This window comes from Scardinius erythrophthalmus (assembly GCF_964197995.2).
Source record: "Scardinius erythrophthalmus genome assembly, contig: HAP1_SCAFFOLD_49, whole genome shotgun sequence".
In the NCBI taxonomy this organism is placed as follows: domain Eukaryota; kingdom Metazoa; phylum Chordata; class Actinopteri; order Cypriniformes; family Leuciscidae; genus Scardinius; species Scardinius erythrophthalmus.
This window is the reverse complement of record NW_028296541.1, coordinates 228114-248492: the sequence shown is the minus strand read 5'-3', so window position 1 is coordinate 248492 and position 20379 is coordinate 228114. Positions and strand designations below refer to the sequence as shown.

General features: G+C 38.1%; 2 protein-coding genes across 4 annotated transcripts in view; one reads left to right on the top strand and one right to left on the bottom strand.

Annotated features, from left to right (window-relative positions):
• Positions 1-1644: 1644 nt before the first annotated feature.
• Positions 1645-19095, bottom strand: hsf2bp (heat shock transcription factor 2 binding protein). Of its 3 annotated transcripts, none has more exons than XM_081394602.1 (8): positions 19007-19095; positions 16683-16830; positions 15657-15760; positions 15060-15209; positions 14769-14910; positions 14533-14650; positions 14092-14195; positions 1645-2645 (listed from the first exon to the last, which is right to left on the bottom strand). In XM_081394602.1, exons 2-8 carry the CDS (start codon positions 16744-16746, stop codon positions 2419-2421), a joined length of 909 nt encoding a protein of 302 aa, XP_081250728.1. In that variant the 5' UTR covers positions 16747-16830; positions 19007-19095; the 3' UTR covers positions 1645-2418. The 3 variants fall into 3 exon arrangements, with proteins under 3 accessions (XP_081250728.1, XP_081250729.1, XP_081250727.1); XM_081394603.1 differs by lacking the exon at positions 19007-19095 and adding an exon at positions 17712-17777 and having other exon boundaries at positions 1646-2645; XM_081394601.1 differs by lacking the exon at positions 19007-19095 and adding an exon at positions 17265-17413 and having other exon boundaries at positions 1646-2645.
• The window catches only part of ankrd10a (ankyrin repeat domain 10a), a 41273-nt gene continuing 38941 nt past the window's right edge, over positions 18048-20379 (top strand). Inside the window, exon 1 of the mRNA XM_081394600.1 lies at positions 18048-18529. Coding sequence (XP_081250726.1) covers positions 18332-18529 — 198 coding nt within the window. The 5' untranslated portion in view covers positions 18048-18331. The remainder of the gene's footprint in view (positions 18530-20379) is intronic.

Below are 20379 nucleotides of genomic sequence, written 5' to 3'. Positions count from 1 at the left end.
CTGTTAACTTTTGCTGCCAGGAAGAATTTACTTTTGTCGTGGATCAGCAATAAACCCCCCTCTATGAAGGGATGGCATTCAGTTATTAGAGAGACTATTCCTCTGGAACTCCTAACATCCTTTATTCATTCTACGACTGATACTTTTACTCGCACTTGGACACCTTATTTGGACAGCATAAATGCCTCTACTTCTGATATTCTGAGATTTGGTATGATATAGTGCCTTCAGATAATCTATTTCTCTGTTGGTCCTGTTGCACATTTCTGTTCACTGTACAATGCCTTGTTGTTATGGTATGTATACTTTTGTGTTTATATTTGTTGTGTGTCGGGCGATTTGTTACTTTGTTTTGTGTTTAAAACCTGTTAAGCTTCACCAGTGCGTGGGCGCACTGAAGCGTTTTTTTATTTATATAGTTCAAAGTTACTATCAGATTTAATGTTATACCTTGACAAACTATACATCATTAAAAAGATATAATACTAAAGTTTCAGTATTTGACCACTATTGTATTCTGAGAAACTTATAGTGACAGTTATGTCTTAATTTGTGTCAGGAGTTATGAAATGAAAAAATGAGTCGATACCTTATGAATTATGCGCGTCAGCCGCTTTCATTCATAAAAAACTCCCGTGCTGTCGTCATGACAGCGATACACAAAACAACGTCCTTCAGGGCTTTTAGCTCAAAAATGTGCAAACTTGGAGAAATATTGATATATTCTCATAGATTCACGTCATATTTCTAAAGACAGGAATAATATTTATTGAATTTATACCCAAATGCGTCGATGTAATCATTATGATCGCTTCTTACTGAGATGTGCAGTGTTTTCAATTCATACCAATAGCCTGAGGGCGCTATATGCACAAAAAACAATCCATATATGGCACATGAAGAAGAGCCATAATCATGTGACATTCCAGGACGTCACTGCTACACACAAAGCTACAGAGATCGTTGTAATATGCAGATAAAAGATGTTTTGAAGACAATAAACATGTTTGCTATGATATTTGATTTGCCTGTGTTCTTCAAGCCATGCCAGGTATTTTCATAATAATATTTTGATCTTTGTCTTTCATTTTGGTCTGTATGTACCTGTCCTCTCCCATTCACAAATACTTTCTAAGTAGGTGAACAACAGTATGTGACAAAAGTATATCCGAATTCAGAGTACGCATAAGAGAGTATAGGCAAAAAGTACCAGGGCGACCTTCTGCATCCAGTGAGATTTTGATGTGTGCATACGATATTCAAAATAAGCACATACATGCCTATGAATTCGGACATACTTCGGTCACATACCGTTTTGATAGTAGGGAAGTATGCTTTCGGATGTAGTCCTCATGTTTTTGCCGGAATAGCTGATTGACGTCAACTTTCATATTATCAAATGACTTCATTTCCTCTTTCCATTATCATTATCTGCCATTCAACAACAGGATTATGTAATTTATAAAAGGAACACACATTGTGGGTTGTGAGAATGTAATAAATAAAGAGAAAGACTTGTGAAACCTGGCTGATGGTCTTTTTTTGTTGCATTTCTCTGAGATGACATCTTACTAATATGCTTCACTGACAAACACTTTTACTGCAGAACAAATCATCAGAATAATAATAATAATAATAATAAAAGAAACTTGTGAAACCTTTTAATTGTATAACCTGAAACATAACGTTGCAAAAAAATATACATATGAAACCTATAAAGGAAAAGGAGAAAGACCACAATCAAAGCAATAAATCAAAACGAGAACATTCTATTAGTCAAACAATTGGGGAAAAAACATCAACTGAAAAGCTCTGCATTTAACTTTTTAGATAGACTGGGCACCATTATGTATAACATTTTTGCTGCTGACTTCCAAAGGTCTGTAGGTCAATTGGTTCCATGACGTCTAACTCCTATCTGCTGATTATTCTGCTGCTGTCCTAACAGTGATACTAAGTTTAGAATTCCACGCATGTTGGACAACAGAAATGGCTGTTGTTGTGGGTGTGCTAGAAAGGGCAGCACACATATTGATTTGATGATAATCATTGTATAAAGTGATGTAATTTGCACACAGAGTATGTAAGAATGTGGTACAACCTCTCTGTCATTTTATAAAAGACATGCACATCTATCTATAGTGGTGGTCAGCATTTATGTCACAAAAAAGATTTTTACACATCTCCAGGGCCACAGTAAAAAGATGAAAACTTAAAAAAAAACTATGTGGATTTTTTTTTTGTGTGTGTACAAAAAAGGTTAGCACTTGCTTCAGCATTACTTACAATTGGAACTCTCTTCTTAGGTTTCTTTAGATGATTATACCTGTAACATGGCCAAGTCTCAGAACTTGTGGTTTGGTGGATCTAGATCAAACCTAGACCTCTCATTTGTGAGTGAGTATGAAAGCTTGGGCCTCATTGCTCCTTCTCTGCGACTTTAGTGTTGGTAAAGCTAGCCAGATCTTCCAGTGTTTCCTGGGCTGTTTGTTTGAGAACGGGGTGGCGACTTGAAGCTAGATGGTGGATACGATTGAGTGGGAAAGAGCTGAGAAAATCAGTGGTCATGTGTGACATGACATCTCTCTCTAGTAGTAAAGACTGAAGGAGCCTCAATGACTGCAGACACACTTCTGGGTCAGGGTCTGTGGGAGAGGGAGAGAGTGTGTTTCTTTATTTGTCAAGGGGGATAGAGAGACGTCTGTAATCCACTACACCAGGGGTTCCCAAACTTTTTTGTCAGCTTGAACCCCTTACACGCAAAATACACTATATGGACAAAAGTATTGAGACACCTCACCTTTAGACCAACAGGGATTTAAGGACATTGCATTCTAATCACATAGACATGAATATGTGTTTTGCAGCTATAACAGCTTCTTTCACTCTTCTGGAAAGGCTTTCCACAAGATTTTGAAGTGTTTCTGTAGGAATTTTGACCCATTCATTTGTGAGGTCAGGGATTGATGTTGGACGAGAAGGCCTGGCTCACAATCTCCGTTCTAGTTCATCCCAAAGATGGGGTTGAGGTCAGGGCTCTGTGCTTCTGTTTCTTCCACACCAAACTCATCCAACCATGTCTTTACGAACCTTGCTTTGTGCACTGGGTCACAGTCAGTTTGTATTCATGCTGGAATACAAAAGGACCACCCCAAATTTTTCCCCCAAAGTTGGAAGCATAGCATTGTCCAAAATGTCTTGGTATGCTGAAGCATAAAATTTTCCCTTAACTGGAAGTAAGGGGCCAAGCCCAACCCCTTGAAAACAAGCCACATTCCATTATCCCTCCTCCATCAAACTGTTTTATTTTTTGGCACAGTGCAGTCAGGCAGGTAAGGTTCTCCTGTTATCCGCAAAACCCAGACTCATCCATCAGACAGAAATTGAGAAGTGTTATTCATCACTTCACAGAACACATTTCCACTGCTCCAGAGTCCAGTAGCTACTTGCTTTACACCACTCCATCCGACACTTGGCATTGTACTTGGTACTTGGCATGCATCAGTCAAGTGAGGTCAAGAGACCCATTCCATAAAGCTCCCGCCGCTCAGTTTTTGTGCTGATATTAATCCTAGTGGAAGTTTGGAACTCTTTAGCTTTGGATTCGGCAGAGTATTGGAGACTTTTACACACCATGCGCCTCAGCACTCTGTGACCCTACTTTGTGACTTTATGACTTTATGTGGTCTTCTGCTTCATTGAGTTAATGCTGTTCCTAAATGCTTCCACAAACTGACTTATTGCAAAGGTGGCATCCTATCACAGTACCACGCTTTCTAGTACCACGAGTTCTTCAGAGCGACCAATTTTTTTCAAAAGTTTACAAATGTTTGTAAATGCAGACTGCATGGCAAGGTGCTTAATTTTATACACCTGTGGCAGCAATAGATATGATTGAAACACCTGAATTCAAGAATTAATACTTTTGTCCATATAAGGGCTTTTCACACTTGAAATAGATAACCCTGGGTCATTCTAAACCCCGGGTAAACGGAATCCTGGGTTATCTTTATTCATGTCTCACTGCTCATACTATACCCAGGGTTAACAATTAATCCTGGGTATTCATAAGCTGCCGTTTCACACTGCACATTCCTAAACCCCAGGTTAGAGTCCTTATTTGCATATATGTGGTGTCAGTGTTGACTGGACAAACACAGCACTTGGCCTGTTTACATAAAGGGTATACCATTGTGCGTGAGTGAGCTTTTCAAACTATAAGGGCAAGAATGAAACAGTCTGTTCTTCACTCCAATAGACACGTTTTCCATTGTCGTTTGACATTTTTCCTATCATACGCAGAAACGACTGTTTATACGATACTTCCTGTTGTCGAATGCGCATGCGTCGCGTCTGAACGCGTTGTTGTCTTTGGAGCTCCATCGATTTGATTTATAATTCTTGATTTTACTCTTTAAACTTACTTACAACAAACATTTTCCACTTTTCCTCACTGAGAAGCACTACTGCTCAAACCTCATAGTTACAACGCGGACTGTTGAGCAGGCGCGTCTCAAGCCTATTAGTGATCCAACGCTGGATACTCCTATAGGTTACGTCCGTGGATCACGGCTGAACGCGTCTTCTCAACACTCACTTACAAACATTTTTCGCCTATCGTGCGTCTACTCTATACCCGTACCAAAAAAAACGGATTATATCCAAGACTTCAGTCATAAATTAGTATTAATATTGATAGCATCACTGGTAGCGTCGTTGCTAACTTACTGTCCATCTGTTAAAATGGCGAATATATCAGATGTAAGTAGTCTACCTTTTGGTGCAGGTGAGGACACATTTGAGCTGCACGCGGTGCAGTCTGAGCTGGAAGCTGTTGAGAAACAGATCCACGACCTTTTAGTGAGACAAGCCGAACTGATAGACCGGCGGTTAGCTCTTGAAACATCACGCGCCGATGCACACAAATCAGTGATTAACGTTACTAACCTGCTGATTCCGACCTCGTCTACTCCGTGCGTTTCTCAGCATCGGTCCCGAGCGCCGAGGTCGCGATCAGCCATGGTCTCGTTCACTCCGGCTCCAACACGCCACCACAAAGCCTGGATAGTTCCGAAGCGGAAGACGCGAGTCAGGTCTAGACCAAGACCCTCTCCGACCCTCCCGGTTTTCGAGTTATCCACACAAAACCGCTTCTCCCCTCTTCGCGAAACAGAACGCGATGCTGTGATCATCAGCGATTCCATCGTTCGCCGCGTCCACGCTACATTAGGTAAAAGTAAGGTGCACAGTCACTGCTTTCCTGGTGCTCGTGTTTCTGAAATCGCTGCTCACGTACCCGAGATTCTGAACGGTGACGTGCGCGTCGGAACTGTGGTCTTGCACGCGGGAGTGAACGACATCAGGCTGCACCAGACGGAAGTTCTGAAGAAAGACTTCAGGAATCTGATCGATACGGTACGCAGCACATCGCCTGATATAACGATCATTGTGTCAGGACCGCTTCCCACGTACCGTCTAGGACATGACAAGTTTAGTAGATTATTCGCGCTAAATGAATGGTTAACGTCATGGTGCAATGAGCAGACACTGCTCTTTGTAAATAATTGGAATCTGTTTTGGGAGCGTCCTAGGCTTTTCCGTGCTGATGGCTTACACCCAAGCAGATTCGGAGCGGATCTTCTGTCGGATAACATCTCCAAAATGTTAAATACCTTTTGACTAGTAACCAAAAGTCCAAATCATAGTCTCTGCTGCACCAAATTAACTGATATAAATACTAGTGTAGAACATTGCATAGAAATTGTGTCTATTCCTCGTTTAGTGCGATCAAATAATAAATCTACTGCAGGATCTAGGACAAATCTAATTGTTATTAAAACAGAAAATGTTGCTATTAGTAAACAAAAAAAAATTCTAAAGCTAGGTCTTTTAAACATTAGATAATAATAATAATAATAATAATACCTTTTATTTATGGGCGCCTTTCAAGGCACTCAAGGACACCTTACAATATAGAACAAAGCAATAAGTACAAAACATACAAACACATCGATGCTACACATCATACAATCATTTCAATAAAAGCTATTCTAAAAAGATAAGTTTTTATCTGAGCTTTAAAACAGGAAATTGAATCCATTTGGCGAATGTGCAAGGGTAATGCATTCCACAGCTTAGGCGCCACACAACTAAAAGCTCTACCACCAAAGGAACTCATCTTGAAGTTTGGCACAGACAATAAGTCTGCAGAAGATGATCTCAAAGATCTAAGAGGTGTGTACAAATGAAGAAGATTTGACAAATATTGAGGAGCCAGATTATGAAGTGCTTTAAATGTAAGAAGTAATATTTTATAATGTACACGAAAATGAACAGGAAGCCAATGTAGATGGTAAAGAATTGGAGTTATGTGTTCAAAAGAACGTGTATGAGTTACAATTCTGGCTGCTGAATTCTGTATTAACTGTAGTCTGTGAAGCTGTTTTTTCGGAATCTCACATAAAAGGGAATTACAATAATCAAGCCTAGATGTAACCAAGGCATGAATGAGAACTTCAGTACAGTGTTGAGAAAGTGAAGAACGTAGTCTAGTAATATTACGTAAGTGAAAAGATGCAGTACGTGAAATGTTATTAATATGGGAACTAAAAGAAAGCAAACCATCAAAAATAACGCCAAGACTTTTCACCTGGCTAGAGAACTTAACCGGGCAATTATCAATGAGCAAGGGGAAAGATTGAGCTTTAGATAAAGCAGACCTAGATCCAACAAGAAGGGCTTCAGTTTTACCTGTATTTAACTTTAAAAAATTATTAGTCATCCATATATTAACATCCTGCAAACATTTAGTAAGATTAGAAAGGGGATGAGAAGCATTTGGTCTTGTGGATATGTATACTTGTGTGTCGTCGGCGTAGAAATGAAAATAAATACCATAGGAACGAAAAATATAACCAAGGGGCAGAATATAAATAATAAATAAAAGCGGACCCAAAACAGACCCCTGCGGAACGCCGTGAGTGACCGAGACAGGCTCTGATTGAGCAGTCTTAATCTGTACAAACTGTTTTCTGTCACATAGATAAGACGAAAACCAAAGTAAAACATTATTAGCTACTCCAATGCAGGCCAGTCTTTCGAGTAATACTGAATGGCTAATAGTGTCAAAGGCAGCACTAATATCTAAAAGAATAAGAATAGACAGGAAACCAGAATCAGCAGCCAAGAGAAGATCATTTGTAACCTTAACAAGAGCTGTTTCTGTACTATGATTGGATCTAAAACCCGACTGAAAATGCTCATAAATGTCGTTATCTTGCAGATGTGATTCTAGTTGAGTTGCTACTATTCTTTCAAGGATTTTTGATATAAAAGGCAGGTTAGAAATGGGCCTATAATTATTTAGATCATTAGGATCGGCACCAGGTTTTTTGAGAATTGGAGAGATAGAGGCCATTTTTAATGATGAAGGAACAGTAGCAGAAGATAATGAAGAACTTACTATAGCTCTAATAATAGGAGAGATCGAATAAGTACAAGACTTAACTAAAACAGTAGGTAAAGGATCGAGTAAGCAAGTAGAAGACTTAGACTTTGTGATCAACTTAGTGATGGAATCAACTGAAGGAAGCTCAAAGTTAGAGAAAGTTTTAGAAGGGGCAAAAATATGATTATGTCCAATTTGATAATCACTAGACATTAAGTCAGAATTAAGTAGTTCTTGATGAATATTGTCAATCTTAGATCTAAAAAAATTTGAAACAGATACACATTGATTGGGAGAAAGTGAAACAGTATTGTGAGGTTTCAACAGTTTGTTAAAAGTACTGAATAAAGTCCTTGTATTACTTTGTCCATTGGCAATGATATTTGCATAAAAAGATGATTTTGCGCTTTCCAGCTCAGCCTTGTAAGAAACTAGATGCTCAGAGTACATCTGTTTGTGTACTTCAAGACCAGTTCGTTTGCATAGTCTCTCCATTCGGCGACCTAAGGCCTTTTGATGTCGAAGTTCAGGAGTATACCATGGAGATGAATTGACATAGGATACAATACGAGTTTTCATAGGAGCAACATTGTCAAGTATTTGAGAAAAACTATTGTTATAGAAATTTACCAAGTCAGATGTAGAAGAATTAAAACAACACTTGTTTACAGAGTGATCGATCATTCCATCCAAAACATTAAGATCAATATTCTTAATATTACGAAATGAAACAGAGCGTTGAGACTTAACTTTTGCCAATGGAAGAGAAATATTGAATAATATAGGCTTATGATCTGAGATAGAAGATTCAATAGGAGTAAATTTAAAAGGCTTGACACCTGAACAGCATACAAGATCCAAAATATGTCCCTTGTTGTGTGTTGGAAATTTAACAAACTGCACAAGGTCAGCACTATCCAGAATTGATTTAAATTCATTATACTGAGTGTTCGTAGTATTGTCAAAATGAATATTGAAATCTCCCATCAACATGATGTTCGGAGACATGGTACACAGATGTGTTAAAATGGTAGAAAATTCAGTAAAAAATATGTTCATAGCAGATGCTTTTGGTGGTCTATAAATCGTGACAACAATAGTGGGAGTTGAACCTTTAAGCTGTACAGCCAATATTCAAAAGATGATGGCTCCTCCGATATAGAAATTGGACAGACTTTATAACTGTCACGATAAATAAGTGCAAGACCGCCTCCTTTACCAGTACAGCGAGGCTTGCATGTATAAGCATATCCAGCTGGTATTGTTTGATTTAAATGAAAAAAGTCGTTAGGCTTCTGCCAAGTCTCAGTTAGAGTCATAAAATCAATGTTTTGGTCTTGAATAAGTTCATGGATAATAGATGTTTTATTGTTGAGTGATCGAACATTAAAAAGAGTAAAACAGAGTGGTGCAGAAGGTGCGAAATCTGACCTGGGCAACGGAGTAAGCACTTCATAGTCAACAGATCGCCCAGCATTTTTCGGCAGTCTTGGGTTTGAAGACCAAAAAGACCGAATTTGTCCACCACGTTCAGATTCAGCAGAGCTGAATCGGATATTCCGCTGTGACCCACGGTGAATGTATTTCGGTCGGCGTATAGGATCCGGATGATTACCGCAATGCAGCAGCAGTGGAGTTATGACAGGTCTAAGTTTGTATAGATCCGCCACCGAGTACACCAGACAAGGAGTAGCACTGAACAATGCAGAGGAGAAAATAATCCATAACAGCAGTTTGAAGATCCACATGGTGAAGTCTTGTTGAATTAGGATAGACAAACCCAACGGTGATGTAATCGATTGTCGAGTTCACGCGCATAGGTTTAGTGCCTATGATCACGCGCGTGAACTCGACAATCGATTACTATGGCCTTCCACCGAAAACAGGATGTAAACAGAGGTATGAGCGCTGGCTGAATTAACTTCATTTTTATTAATATCTCTAACATCTACTGCAGTCAGATTCACCCGTGTTCACTCGGAAGGAATCACTCACATTTTCTGTGCACTTGTAATGACACATCAAGGATGTTAAGAGGCTAAAAAGCAGGCTTACTACTTGCCCCATTGAAGTCAATAGGGTGCAAATTTTAAAAATAGAATAACTCGGTGTAGGCAACACCGATTTTTGTCGCTGTTCTCTGTATTGACAGCACTCCAAATGTACAAAAAAATGAGCTCAATGTTAAAATTGACCGGAGTTCTCCTTTAAGCAAAACGTTACCGGACCAACTCATCGTTTTAATCATACACTCGATTTAATTATATCACATGGAACCGATCCAACCGATATAGATATCATTACACAAAGTGATGATGTCACTGACCATTACATGGTAACTTGCATATTACGTACCCCTGTAATATATCATGCTGCGCCGCGTTATCAATTAGGCAAAACAATCCTTCCATCCACCATAGATAATTTTTCAAATTGCTTATCGGATCTGTCTCAGCTGCTGCCTGAACCCAAACAAACAGATGAACTAGAGGAACTAACCAGCACTATGAGCACCATTCTCTCTGGAAAATTGGATATTGTTGCACCTATTAGACTAAAAAAGGTCAGAGAGAAAATTAAAGCACCATGGTACAACAATACTACGCGTGTTCTAAAGAGAGAAACCCGTAATTTAGAGCGTAAATGGAAACAAACTAATTTAGAGGTTTTTAGAATCGCTTGGAAAGACAGTACGTCACGTTATAAAAAGGCCCTAAAAGTAGCCAGGGCTGAGCACCTCCGCAAACTAATAGAAAATAACCAAAACAATCCTAGGTTTTTATTTAACACCATGGCTAGACTAACAAATAAACAAGCTTCACCTGAACAAAATATTCCGTTACAGTTTAGTAGTAATGATTTCATGAATTTTTTCACTGAGAAAATAGAAAACATCAGAACCACAATTGTAAACGTTCAATCCTCAATCGCGCCTTATTATTCAGCCTCGATTATCACCCCGCAAGAACAATTACAGTGCTTTACAACTATAGAACAAATAGAGCTAAATAAACTTATCACTTCCTCTAAAACAACAACATGTTTATTAGATCCCATACCAACTAAACTACTGAAAGAAGTGTTACCTATAGTGGAAGAGCCTCTCCTCAATATTATTAACTCATCTTTATCTTTAGGTTATGTTCCAAGAACATTTAAACTGGCAGTTATAAAACCTCTCATTAAGAAACCACAATTAGATCATAATAATCTAGCAAATTATAGACCCATTTCAAATCTTCCTTTTATGTCTAAAATACTAGAAAAAGTTGTGTCCGCCCAACTAGGCTCTTTCTTACAAGAAAATGACATCTATGAAAAGTTTCAGTCTGGATTCAGACCGCATCATAGCACTGAAACTGCGCTCGTTAAAATCACAAATGATTTACTCTTAGCTTCTGACCAAGGCTGTATCTCAATACTAGTTTTACTTGATCTTAGTGCTGCGTTCGATACTATAGATCACACAATACTCTTAGATCGACTACAAAATTATACTGGTGTTCAAGGACAAGCATTAAAGGTCCCGTTCTTCGTGATCCCATGGTTCAAACTTTAGTTAGTGTGTAATGTTGTTGTTAGAGTATAAATAATATCTGTAAAATTATAAAGCTCAAAGCTCAATGCCAAGCGAGATATTTTATTTAACAGAAGTTGACTACATCGAACGGCCCGTTTGGACTACATCCCTCTACTTCCTTCTTTAATGACGTCATTAAAACCGTTTTTTGACTAACCTCCGGCCACAGGAATGCCCCCTCAACTCTACCGAAATTCGTTTATGTACTTGCGCACTTCTAATAACTTACTGTGTTTACTCAGCTCTTACGGTGATTTTCTGAAGTAAAACTGACGCTTCATCTTTTGTGTGATGTACAATAAACTTTATTAAACTCATCAGTATATGTTTGATCATCATTCAGACAGCAGACTTGTAGGCTATTAATAAATAATGGATACATACAAGCAGATGACAAATACGTTATAATAACCGTAATTAAACTACTAAACTATACCTGTTCCATCTACAGCACTCTGACTCTGTAGGCATTATTGTCCGACTCGAAATGAACACCGTTACTGAGAGTTTCTTATATTATCATCATTCCGTGAGATGAAATTGTCCTGAGAGACTGTGCGCGAGCTCATGAAGCTCCACCCCCTGGGTCGTCCAGCAGCAGCTTATTTGCATTTAAAGGGCACACACTGAAACAGCGCGTTTTTCTGAGCCCCAAAAAATGACAATTTAAACATGCTGTAAAAAATGATCTGTTGGGTATTTTGAGCTGAAACTTCACATACACACTCTGGGGACATCAGAGACTTATTTTACATCTTGTGAAAAGGGGCATAATACGGGACCTTTAAGCTGGTTCAGATCATACCTATCTGACCGATATCATTTTGTCTATTTAAATGGAGAAAAATCGATCATAACTCCAGTAAACTATGGAGTGCCGCAAGGATCTGTGTTAGGCCCTCTATTATTCTCAATATATATGCTGCCACTTGGAAATATTATAAGGAAACATGGAATTAGTTTCCATTGTTATGCTGATGACACTCAAATATATATTTCATCACGGCTGGATGAAAACGCTAAATTATCCAAATTGACAGAGTGTGTTAAAGATATAAAAGATTGGATGACGCGCAATTTTCTTTTATTAAATCCAGACAAGACAGAGGTAATACTTATCGGTTCAAAAAACCGCCCACAAAACCTCTCACAATACAACTTTAACATAGTAGGATGTCCTGTTACTTTATCCTCTACAGTAAAAGACCTGGGTGTTATACTTGACTGCAACCTGTCTTTTGAAAATCATATTTCATATGTTACAAAAACAGCCTTTTTCCACCTTAGAAACATTGCTAAGCTACGTAATATGCTATCTGTTTCTGATGCAGAAAAGTTAGTTCATGCGTTCATGACCTCGAGACTAGATTACTGTAATGCTTTATTAGCTGGTTGTCCTGTATCCTCAATAAACAAGCTACAGTTAGTCCAAAATGCCGCCGCTAGAGTTCTTACTAGATCAAGAAAATTTGACTATATAACACCAATTTTATCATCACTGCATTGGTTACCTATAAAGTTCCGTATTAATTACAAGGTATTGCTACTGACTTATAAAGCCCTAAACGGCTTAGCTCCAGTTTATTTAACGGATCTTCTATCGCCTTATAATCCATCGCGCTCTATAAGATCACTAAATTCGAGGCTTTTGGTCATACCTAGGATATCCAGATCAACCAAAGGAGGGAGAGCATTTTCAAGCCTTTGGCTTGCTCAGTTGGGGATACTTAATTTAATTAATCAATCAACAATACTATTGATCAGCATTACCAAACGTGGACGTTTTACACTAGAAACAAACACTGATGTACTATTTTATTTAATACTGTGAAGCTGCTTTGATACAATCTGTATTGTGAAAAGCGCTATATAAATAAAGTTGACTTGACTTGACTTGACTTTATATACATCGCGTGGTGTTTACGTGACTGCCCAAAGCGCGTGAATATAAGGCATGCGATTGGTTGTCGGTTGCTAAGCATCTAGTTGTAACATTCTAACACTGCATCGTTTCAGTGTACAAGTTTGGCACTGCAATGCAGAGTTAACATCGAAAAAGCGGTGCAGGGTTTTATAACCCCGGGTGAAAAGCGGTGCTAACCCCGCATCTAAATTACAAGTGTGAAATGCTCCTTTACCTGGGGTTAAAATTGGTGTTTAGAACGACGATAACCGATAACCGGTTAAAGCGCAATGTTAAAAAAGCCCAGAAGTGTATTTACTTGAAGTAGCCACTGAGATTTTAAGTTAATATTTCAATAACTGAACATCACATTTGCATGTTCATGGTTCTCTGATGTTGGTTAAAGGTCACATGACATGCAAGTTTTTTTTAGTAAGTGTTTTAATTATATTTAATTGTTTATATATAAGGCAGTACATATATAAGGCTTACTATTATTACTATTTTAATGATAAAAATGAAGATATACAGTTTATTACTGTTGTAAATAATAATTGTCCTGTAAAATAAAATACATAATTATAGGACTAATGATTATTTTATTTTATACTGCAAGTTACAATAATAATATACAAGTATTTATGTCTTAAATTCTTCACTTTTAAAAGTTCAAATCTGCAAGATTTTATTTTGGCGGAATACTGGTGAAATGTTGTGAAGTTCTATCCCCAAAAAACTGTGGAGATGTGTAAATAAAGTGAACTTTCCACACATCGCTTTGCCAAAATGCACATTAAACTCATTTTACATACAGAGATAACGTTTGTGAGAAGGCAAGGTGCTCTGATGCTGAAAACACTAAGCTGCATTTGTGTAAGTCAACAGACTATACGATTATTTAATTAAATCACAGCATTTGATCTGATAACACACTAAGGTATATCTTGATTTGGTTTTTATTTTTATTTTAGTTTTATTTTGACTAATTGTGCATTTATTTTATTTCGTCAACTCCCAAACCCCCTGCAGTTCCCTCGCAAACACCTATTTGGGAAACCCTGCTCTACATGAACAGTGTTGTGATGCTGTCTGACTGGGATTATATGAACTGTAAAGTTTTGAGAAGCTCTCTCAGAAACTCACAAACATATACATACACACCTTCCAGAAGCGTGCACAGAAGAGGTAGAAGTCCAGGACTCTCACTTACAAGCTTCAGTCCGTTCACACTGATAGTGATGTTATATAAAGCCATTAGCATCAATCTGCAAACAAAAATATAAAGTTACATACTTTCAGAAAGTAACACATACATCAACTTACGAAAAACATTATGTACAATAACAACTCAATTTCTTCTAAAAAACCTGCATGTGAAAGTAAGACTGCATATTGGCTCAATCACATAAGTGTCCACGGGTAAAAAGAAAAATCTTTTAAAAATCTAGTTAAAACATTTTATTCATGACTCAAAAAATGTCATGTGGTGTATTTTCCTTACACCCTGAAAAGTCCACATCTTGTTTATTATTTTCACACATAAATCATTTAAATCACAAATATCAGTCATTTTCGGATGTGTACTTTTAAGTTGTGACATACACTTTGAGTTTTGGAAATACTCCTGGTTTCATTAGTTCCAGTAGCCGCATCAGAGTACCCAAAAGGACATGGGCAGAAGAGGACAGGAAGTCTCGTCCACAAGACACAGCAGCTACATCTAAAACAAGTGAATAGATGAAATGACCATTTCACATGTTCTTGAGATGGTAATAATATATAAATAAGACATGACCGTTAGATGGAACTAGTATTTAAAACAAACTCTATGCCCTCACTGGTAACAACGCCAGCCAGTGCCAGAACAAAATGATGCTCATGCGAGTTGTAACTCTGTTGTGGCTTTGCATCGTCATCCAGAAACTTGATGAACGACTCCAAGGTTTGACCTGCTATGCTCAGGAAGGGCTCCAGTTTACCCTGTGGACACACGTGTATACAGAGTAAACCTACTCGGTTGAGGTAAAACAAATGTATCATCTTTTTTTCCCCTTCAAAACAACCCAGGTTTCACTTAAACTGGAAGTCACCGCTTAATAGTGTCCACTCTCAAAATGGTACAAACTTACATCAGCCAATATGTCTTTGATCGCTTCCTCCCTTTGAGATGCACTCCAGAGCAGGGTGCAAGACGCAGAGCCCAGCTCAGTGCAAAAGTCTTTCTGTTGCTGCAGCTGCTCTCTGCACTCCCATAACTGCTGCTTTAGAATCAGCTTCTCCTACAAATGTAGGAGATACTTACATAACAACCATCTTGACTCCTAGGCCCTTCATTGTCAAAAATAATAATCAAAGGTCCCCAAAATATTTCTGGTACATTTTTAAACTTTTGGCAATATATAACAAATGGATATATTAAAATGTGTATATTAATATGATTGAATAATATTAATGTAAATAATTGAACTAAACTTCAGCCATTTCTACCTGATAAGGTATTTTAGAGCTTGACATGCATATTGGTTAGTGTTTCCAATTCATTTGTCAAATTCATTTGTTTCAATTGTTCATATGTATAACATAATTTTTTGTTTATACTTATTTTAAAGCTTATTTTGTCTTATTTTAAATAATTTGAGCAGGTGCTTTCTTAGAATCTTCCTATAAATCATGATGTTTATTTTCAGTGTGGTCTCATCCTTTTCTTTACTCCTCTATTTTGGTACCTGTTTCTCTCTTTGACAGTCGCTCAGTGCAGCATCTAGTCTGGAACGGATGTGCAGACAATCGTCTCTCTGTTGCTGCTGCTCACGGTCACTGCGTTCTTTAACTATAACAATCAAGAATTTTTTAATAAGTCTACAGTCAGAATTAACAGATTAAAGATTCACCATTTAGTATTGTTACAAATGCTGTTAAACAGGGTTGTGCACCATTCAGAACCGAATTGAGACAGCCTTTTAAATTTTGGTTCAGTTTTAGAATTTGTCCTGAATTTAAATTGACCTAGGGAACAGGATGCTAAATTGCAATTTGAATTTGAATGTAAGTAGTAGAAATGAATGGAATAACTGGAACTGTTAACTAGAAGAGTTTAAAATTATAAGAGTTTGTCTTTGCAAAGACAAACTTTGATTGTTGGGCTTTAAGCTATGTTTTGAACAAGCTATATTGAACAAGTGACAAATATTGTATAAGTACTGTAAATTTTGAAAACCATTGACCTTATTCACAACAGCGTTGTTAACGGGAATGAAAGCGATACTGTGAGGGATTTTCAGTGGATTGTACTGTCATTTAATGTGTTTTTGGATTGTTCTGCTGACAAAATGTCAGTAGACAAAAAGAAACAAATCCAGACAACATAGCTGTGAAAAATGATATGTGATCTAGGAGCTTTCTACAGCGGATGCCATTGAAAACAGCCAAGCTTTCATACGTCATGGCACTGCTCTGAATGAGGTCTATAGTGGAAAAATGCTTTATTTTTTCAGAATGCATTAACCGGGTTGGTTTCTTCTAAATTGCAGTAGATTCCCCTTCCTGTTATTCCAATTAAAATTTCAATTCAACTTCCTGTGAGTTGTGGCCAGTTTAACTCAAATTCCAGCTCCTGAATTAAAATCTTTAGTTCAGCTTTATCTATACTATCGATGTCTATAGCATGTACAAAGGACATATTGTTTTCATATTAGTTCATATTATTTTGTGTCATAACTATTCGCTATTACTATAAAAGAGTTTTTGCTTACATGCGTCCAGAGACCGTCCTTTATGGATAGTATCAATAAAGTCACAATTGATCACTTTTGGCATAAACTCTCGTAGTGTTCTGACTTCTGCCTCCAGTTTCTCCAAGTCTCGCTTTCTGACTCGAACGAAGCAATCTGATCCCACATCCTTTAAACACACAGGATCATTTTTGTTTACTGTTAGAGGTAGACAAACGTTACAATGAAAGTCTGACATTGGACAGGGCTATCTGCTGTACGTACGGTACAAAATTCCCCCTGAAGTGTATTGTGTATTATTGAACGTGTGTTAGTGGTGGAACAATGACATCTTGTGGTAATGCTGGTGGTTGCGTTAGTCTTGATACAACTAACTTATCGTTAAAACGTCGTTGTAACTGAGAGTTGGTCTTGGAAAACGATTAAAATGCTTTTGTGGTGAAAAAGTCTATTTGAAAAGCCTTGATATGGTTACAGGGGTATAGAAATATCAAACACACATTTAATTAGCTTACTAGCTTGCTAAACACTATATGCTTTCACACTCTTAACTGAACTAATTTCTCAGCAACAAACTTGAACTGGTAAAAATGGTAAAGTTACCTCTCCTGCAGATGACAGAGACAAAACATTAGCTGTATTGGTTGTTTTCATTTCAAAAAGTGCAAATTTGATAAAGACCTCTGGATTTGGACGAAATACCTCTGACCTATTAAAATGTTTAAACGATGTCTTTAGCGCCCTCCACTGTTCGGCGCAAAACAAGTCATCTCCCTGCTGTCACCAAACGGCTGTCACCCATCCCCCAAACCGAGAACAGACAGGGGCGCCTCCGGGAAGTTTTATAATGTGGATGCCAGAGGGGCAGAGTAAAAATCGATCACCGTGATTTTGCCAGTAAGACATGTTCCTGGATCAACATATTTTGAACAACATTCCCGTCCAAAAATATCCTTCGTTCTAACACTATCCCCACCCCTGAACCTTTCCCTACCCTAAAGTTATCCCTAAAATCAAAGGGAAATAATACAAATGTAAAATCACACAAACCTCGTTATAAGACTAAACTTGACTTGCACTTTAAACTTCTTGATCCAGGAAAACGTGGTAGCCTACCTGGTGAAAACAAAAATGTGAACGTGATTCATAGGTCGGATCGGACCTGTAACCTGCAATGGTTACTTCAAGGATTTATACTCTGATTAAATTATATTTTGACTTGCATGAAACCAGTTACTTTAGATGTTACCACATATAAAGCACACTATTGAGTTTACATTTAGACCGCCTCGCATTAATATATTAATCTTTATAATTATTACCACCATCATGCATTCAATGTTCTGTGAAACGCCTATTTTGGTTTCAAACTGAGATCCTGAACACGCCTGGTGAGAGTCCATGACGGGTTTTTCCACACGTCATTACGTTGTCTGGGACCTGGGTCAACCTGATCTCCAACCCCAGAAGAACTCCATCACGGGATTTTCAAACAGCCACTCAAGATACTTTTTGAGAGAGTGAGAGCCGTTCACTCGCAGACTCAGTCTCACTGCCTCCTTTGTGTGTGTGGTGTGGACGGTGCTGCTATCTGAGCACAGCGCTCACCCCTAGGGCGTTCATAAGCAAAATAATTCGGGTTTTCCGCGTCACAGCAGAACTGCTGGAGCATGTCTGTAGAGCTGGAGCCCGGTTTCTCCAACGACGAGGTGCTGAACATACGTTACCCGCTTCACCGCGCATGCAGGGATGGTGACGTCGGCGTTCTGTGCTCGTTGCTTAAGCGCTCCACCAACCAGGTGGACCTGGTTGCCGAAGACTCGTTTTACGGCTGGACCCCCATTCATTGGGCAGCACACTTCGGGAAGGTAACAGAAAAACATTAATTTCATAGATGTATGTTTTCTAATGCAGTTATTTTTCAAGTAGCGTTACAGTGGCTTCCGGAGACGCGATGATTTAGGGAATAACGAGGGTGTATAACATCATTAGTCAGGCGTGCTGTCATCAAGACCTGAACCACATGTGCACATACAAACAAAACTCAGATATGTTAACAAATCACTTCAATAAGGCCATCGGCAAAAAACCGGTCATATTCGCAGCGGCTGCGTGCAAACTCGCAGAGATTAATCACTTAACGTTAGTATGTTTCGTTTGAACTGCGAGTGAGAGCATTATGATTTCTATCTGAGATGAAGCAGACTACAGTGGCTGTGTCTATCTAAAGTGCGTAACGAGAATGTTGTTACGGATGAACCTGGCAAGTTATGTTGAATAGAAGAAAGCAAGCCGAGTATAGACATTACTGGTTGTTTCTTTGCTTCTGGATCACATTAACTTACTTGGACAAATCAACTTGCATGGACAGTGGCCAGGAAGGCTGCCGCTGCACATCAGGCGCCAGTACGCACAGGCGCGAGCTCACTGATTCATTCATTGGCTGAGCGAAGACCAATAAAACACCACGCGCCAAAACCGCGAATTTAAAATCCAAACTTTTCTTTTGCGAGTTGTTTTATTGTTGTCCATTTCTTTATGGATTTAATTTTTTTTATTTGTAAGAGTTCGATGCTCTGCGTTAATTCATGATTTAGTTCATTTAAACATGGTTATTAAGCCTGCACAATAAACGTCAGTAATTAAGTTAACTGTCACTCGCTTTTTTTACATTACTTTTTTTACGATGCTGTTATTTTGCCCAAATAGTCTAGTTCACAAATGCAAACCACAGTGACTTAAATTATACAAATTCACTGCAGAGTGGAATTGTTTACAGACACTGTTGACAACCTCTTATGCCTCTTGTTAAATAGTTCACATTTGATGATATTGATTTCAGTTTGCATGATCTTAGGCCAATGATGTGATGTAACATGAGATTATAGACAGTTTTTTTTTTGTAGTGCAGAAGGATGCACTTCATGTGCTGATGAAAATGTCTACAATTAATATTGATGTTATTTCAAATACATCACCTCATTAATTTGCAATGCCAGCATTCAATATGGAAAAAATGAAAAGCCTTAGTCGTGTGGAACTATTTTTAGCATTATTCCTAATAGACGTTTCCACAGAAACCCTCTGAGCAAAGAACCAGTCCTGTAAAATGTGGCATGTTTTCCACACTTCAACACATTTGTCACTGGCTCAAATTCCTCAGCTTTAGTACAATTCTAGTTTTTATTTTATTGTAATTTTTTTGTGATGACCATTCTATACTTCTGTACAGTTTTTTTTTACTATTCTTCGTATTTTACTAGTGATGTGTTGCCATACATTTTAGCTGCTTTATCCTCTCCCTCCTATTTTCAAAGTTTCGAAATATTAGATGAGGAGAGGAGTGTAAATGTTTCTGCTCCTAACGTCTGCTGATCTTGAACATTTCACAGATATTTTGGCCATGAAGCAGTTTCAAACTGCCAACAGAGGTGGTAGGAGAGTTTGATTAATGTCAAGAAGGGAGAACAGTCAGAGAACAGGGTAATAAGTTGCCCCATTGTAAATTATGTTGTCTTGTAGTGTAATAGATGGGCATCAACTGATAAAAGATAAAGCAGTCTTTTACAGCGTGAGTTCGCCCTTTACATTTCTCTCCCAATCTCATACAGAATGCAAAGGAAAGGAAACATACAGGTGATACGTTTACTAAGAATTAACAAGGTGAATGACACAACACGCATGATAAAAGATAAAAGTATTTTACAATGTGAATTCA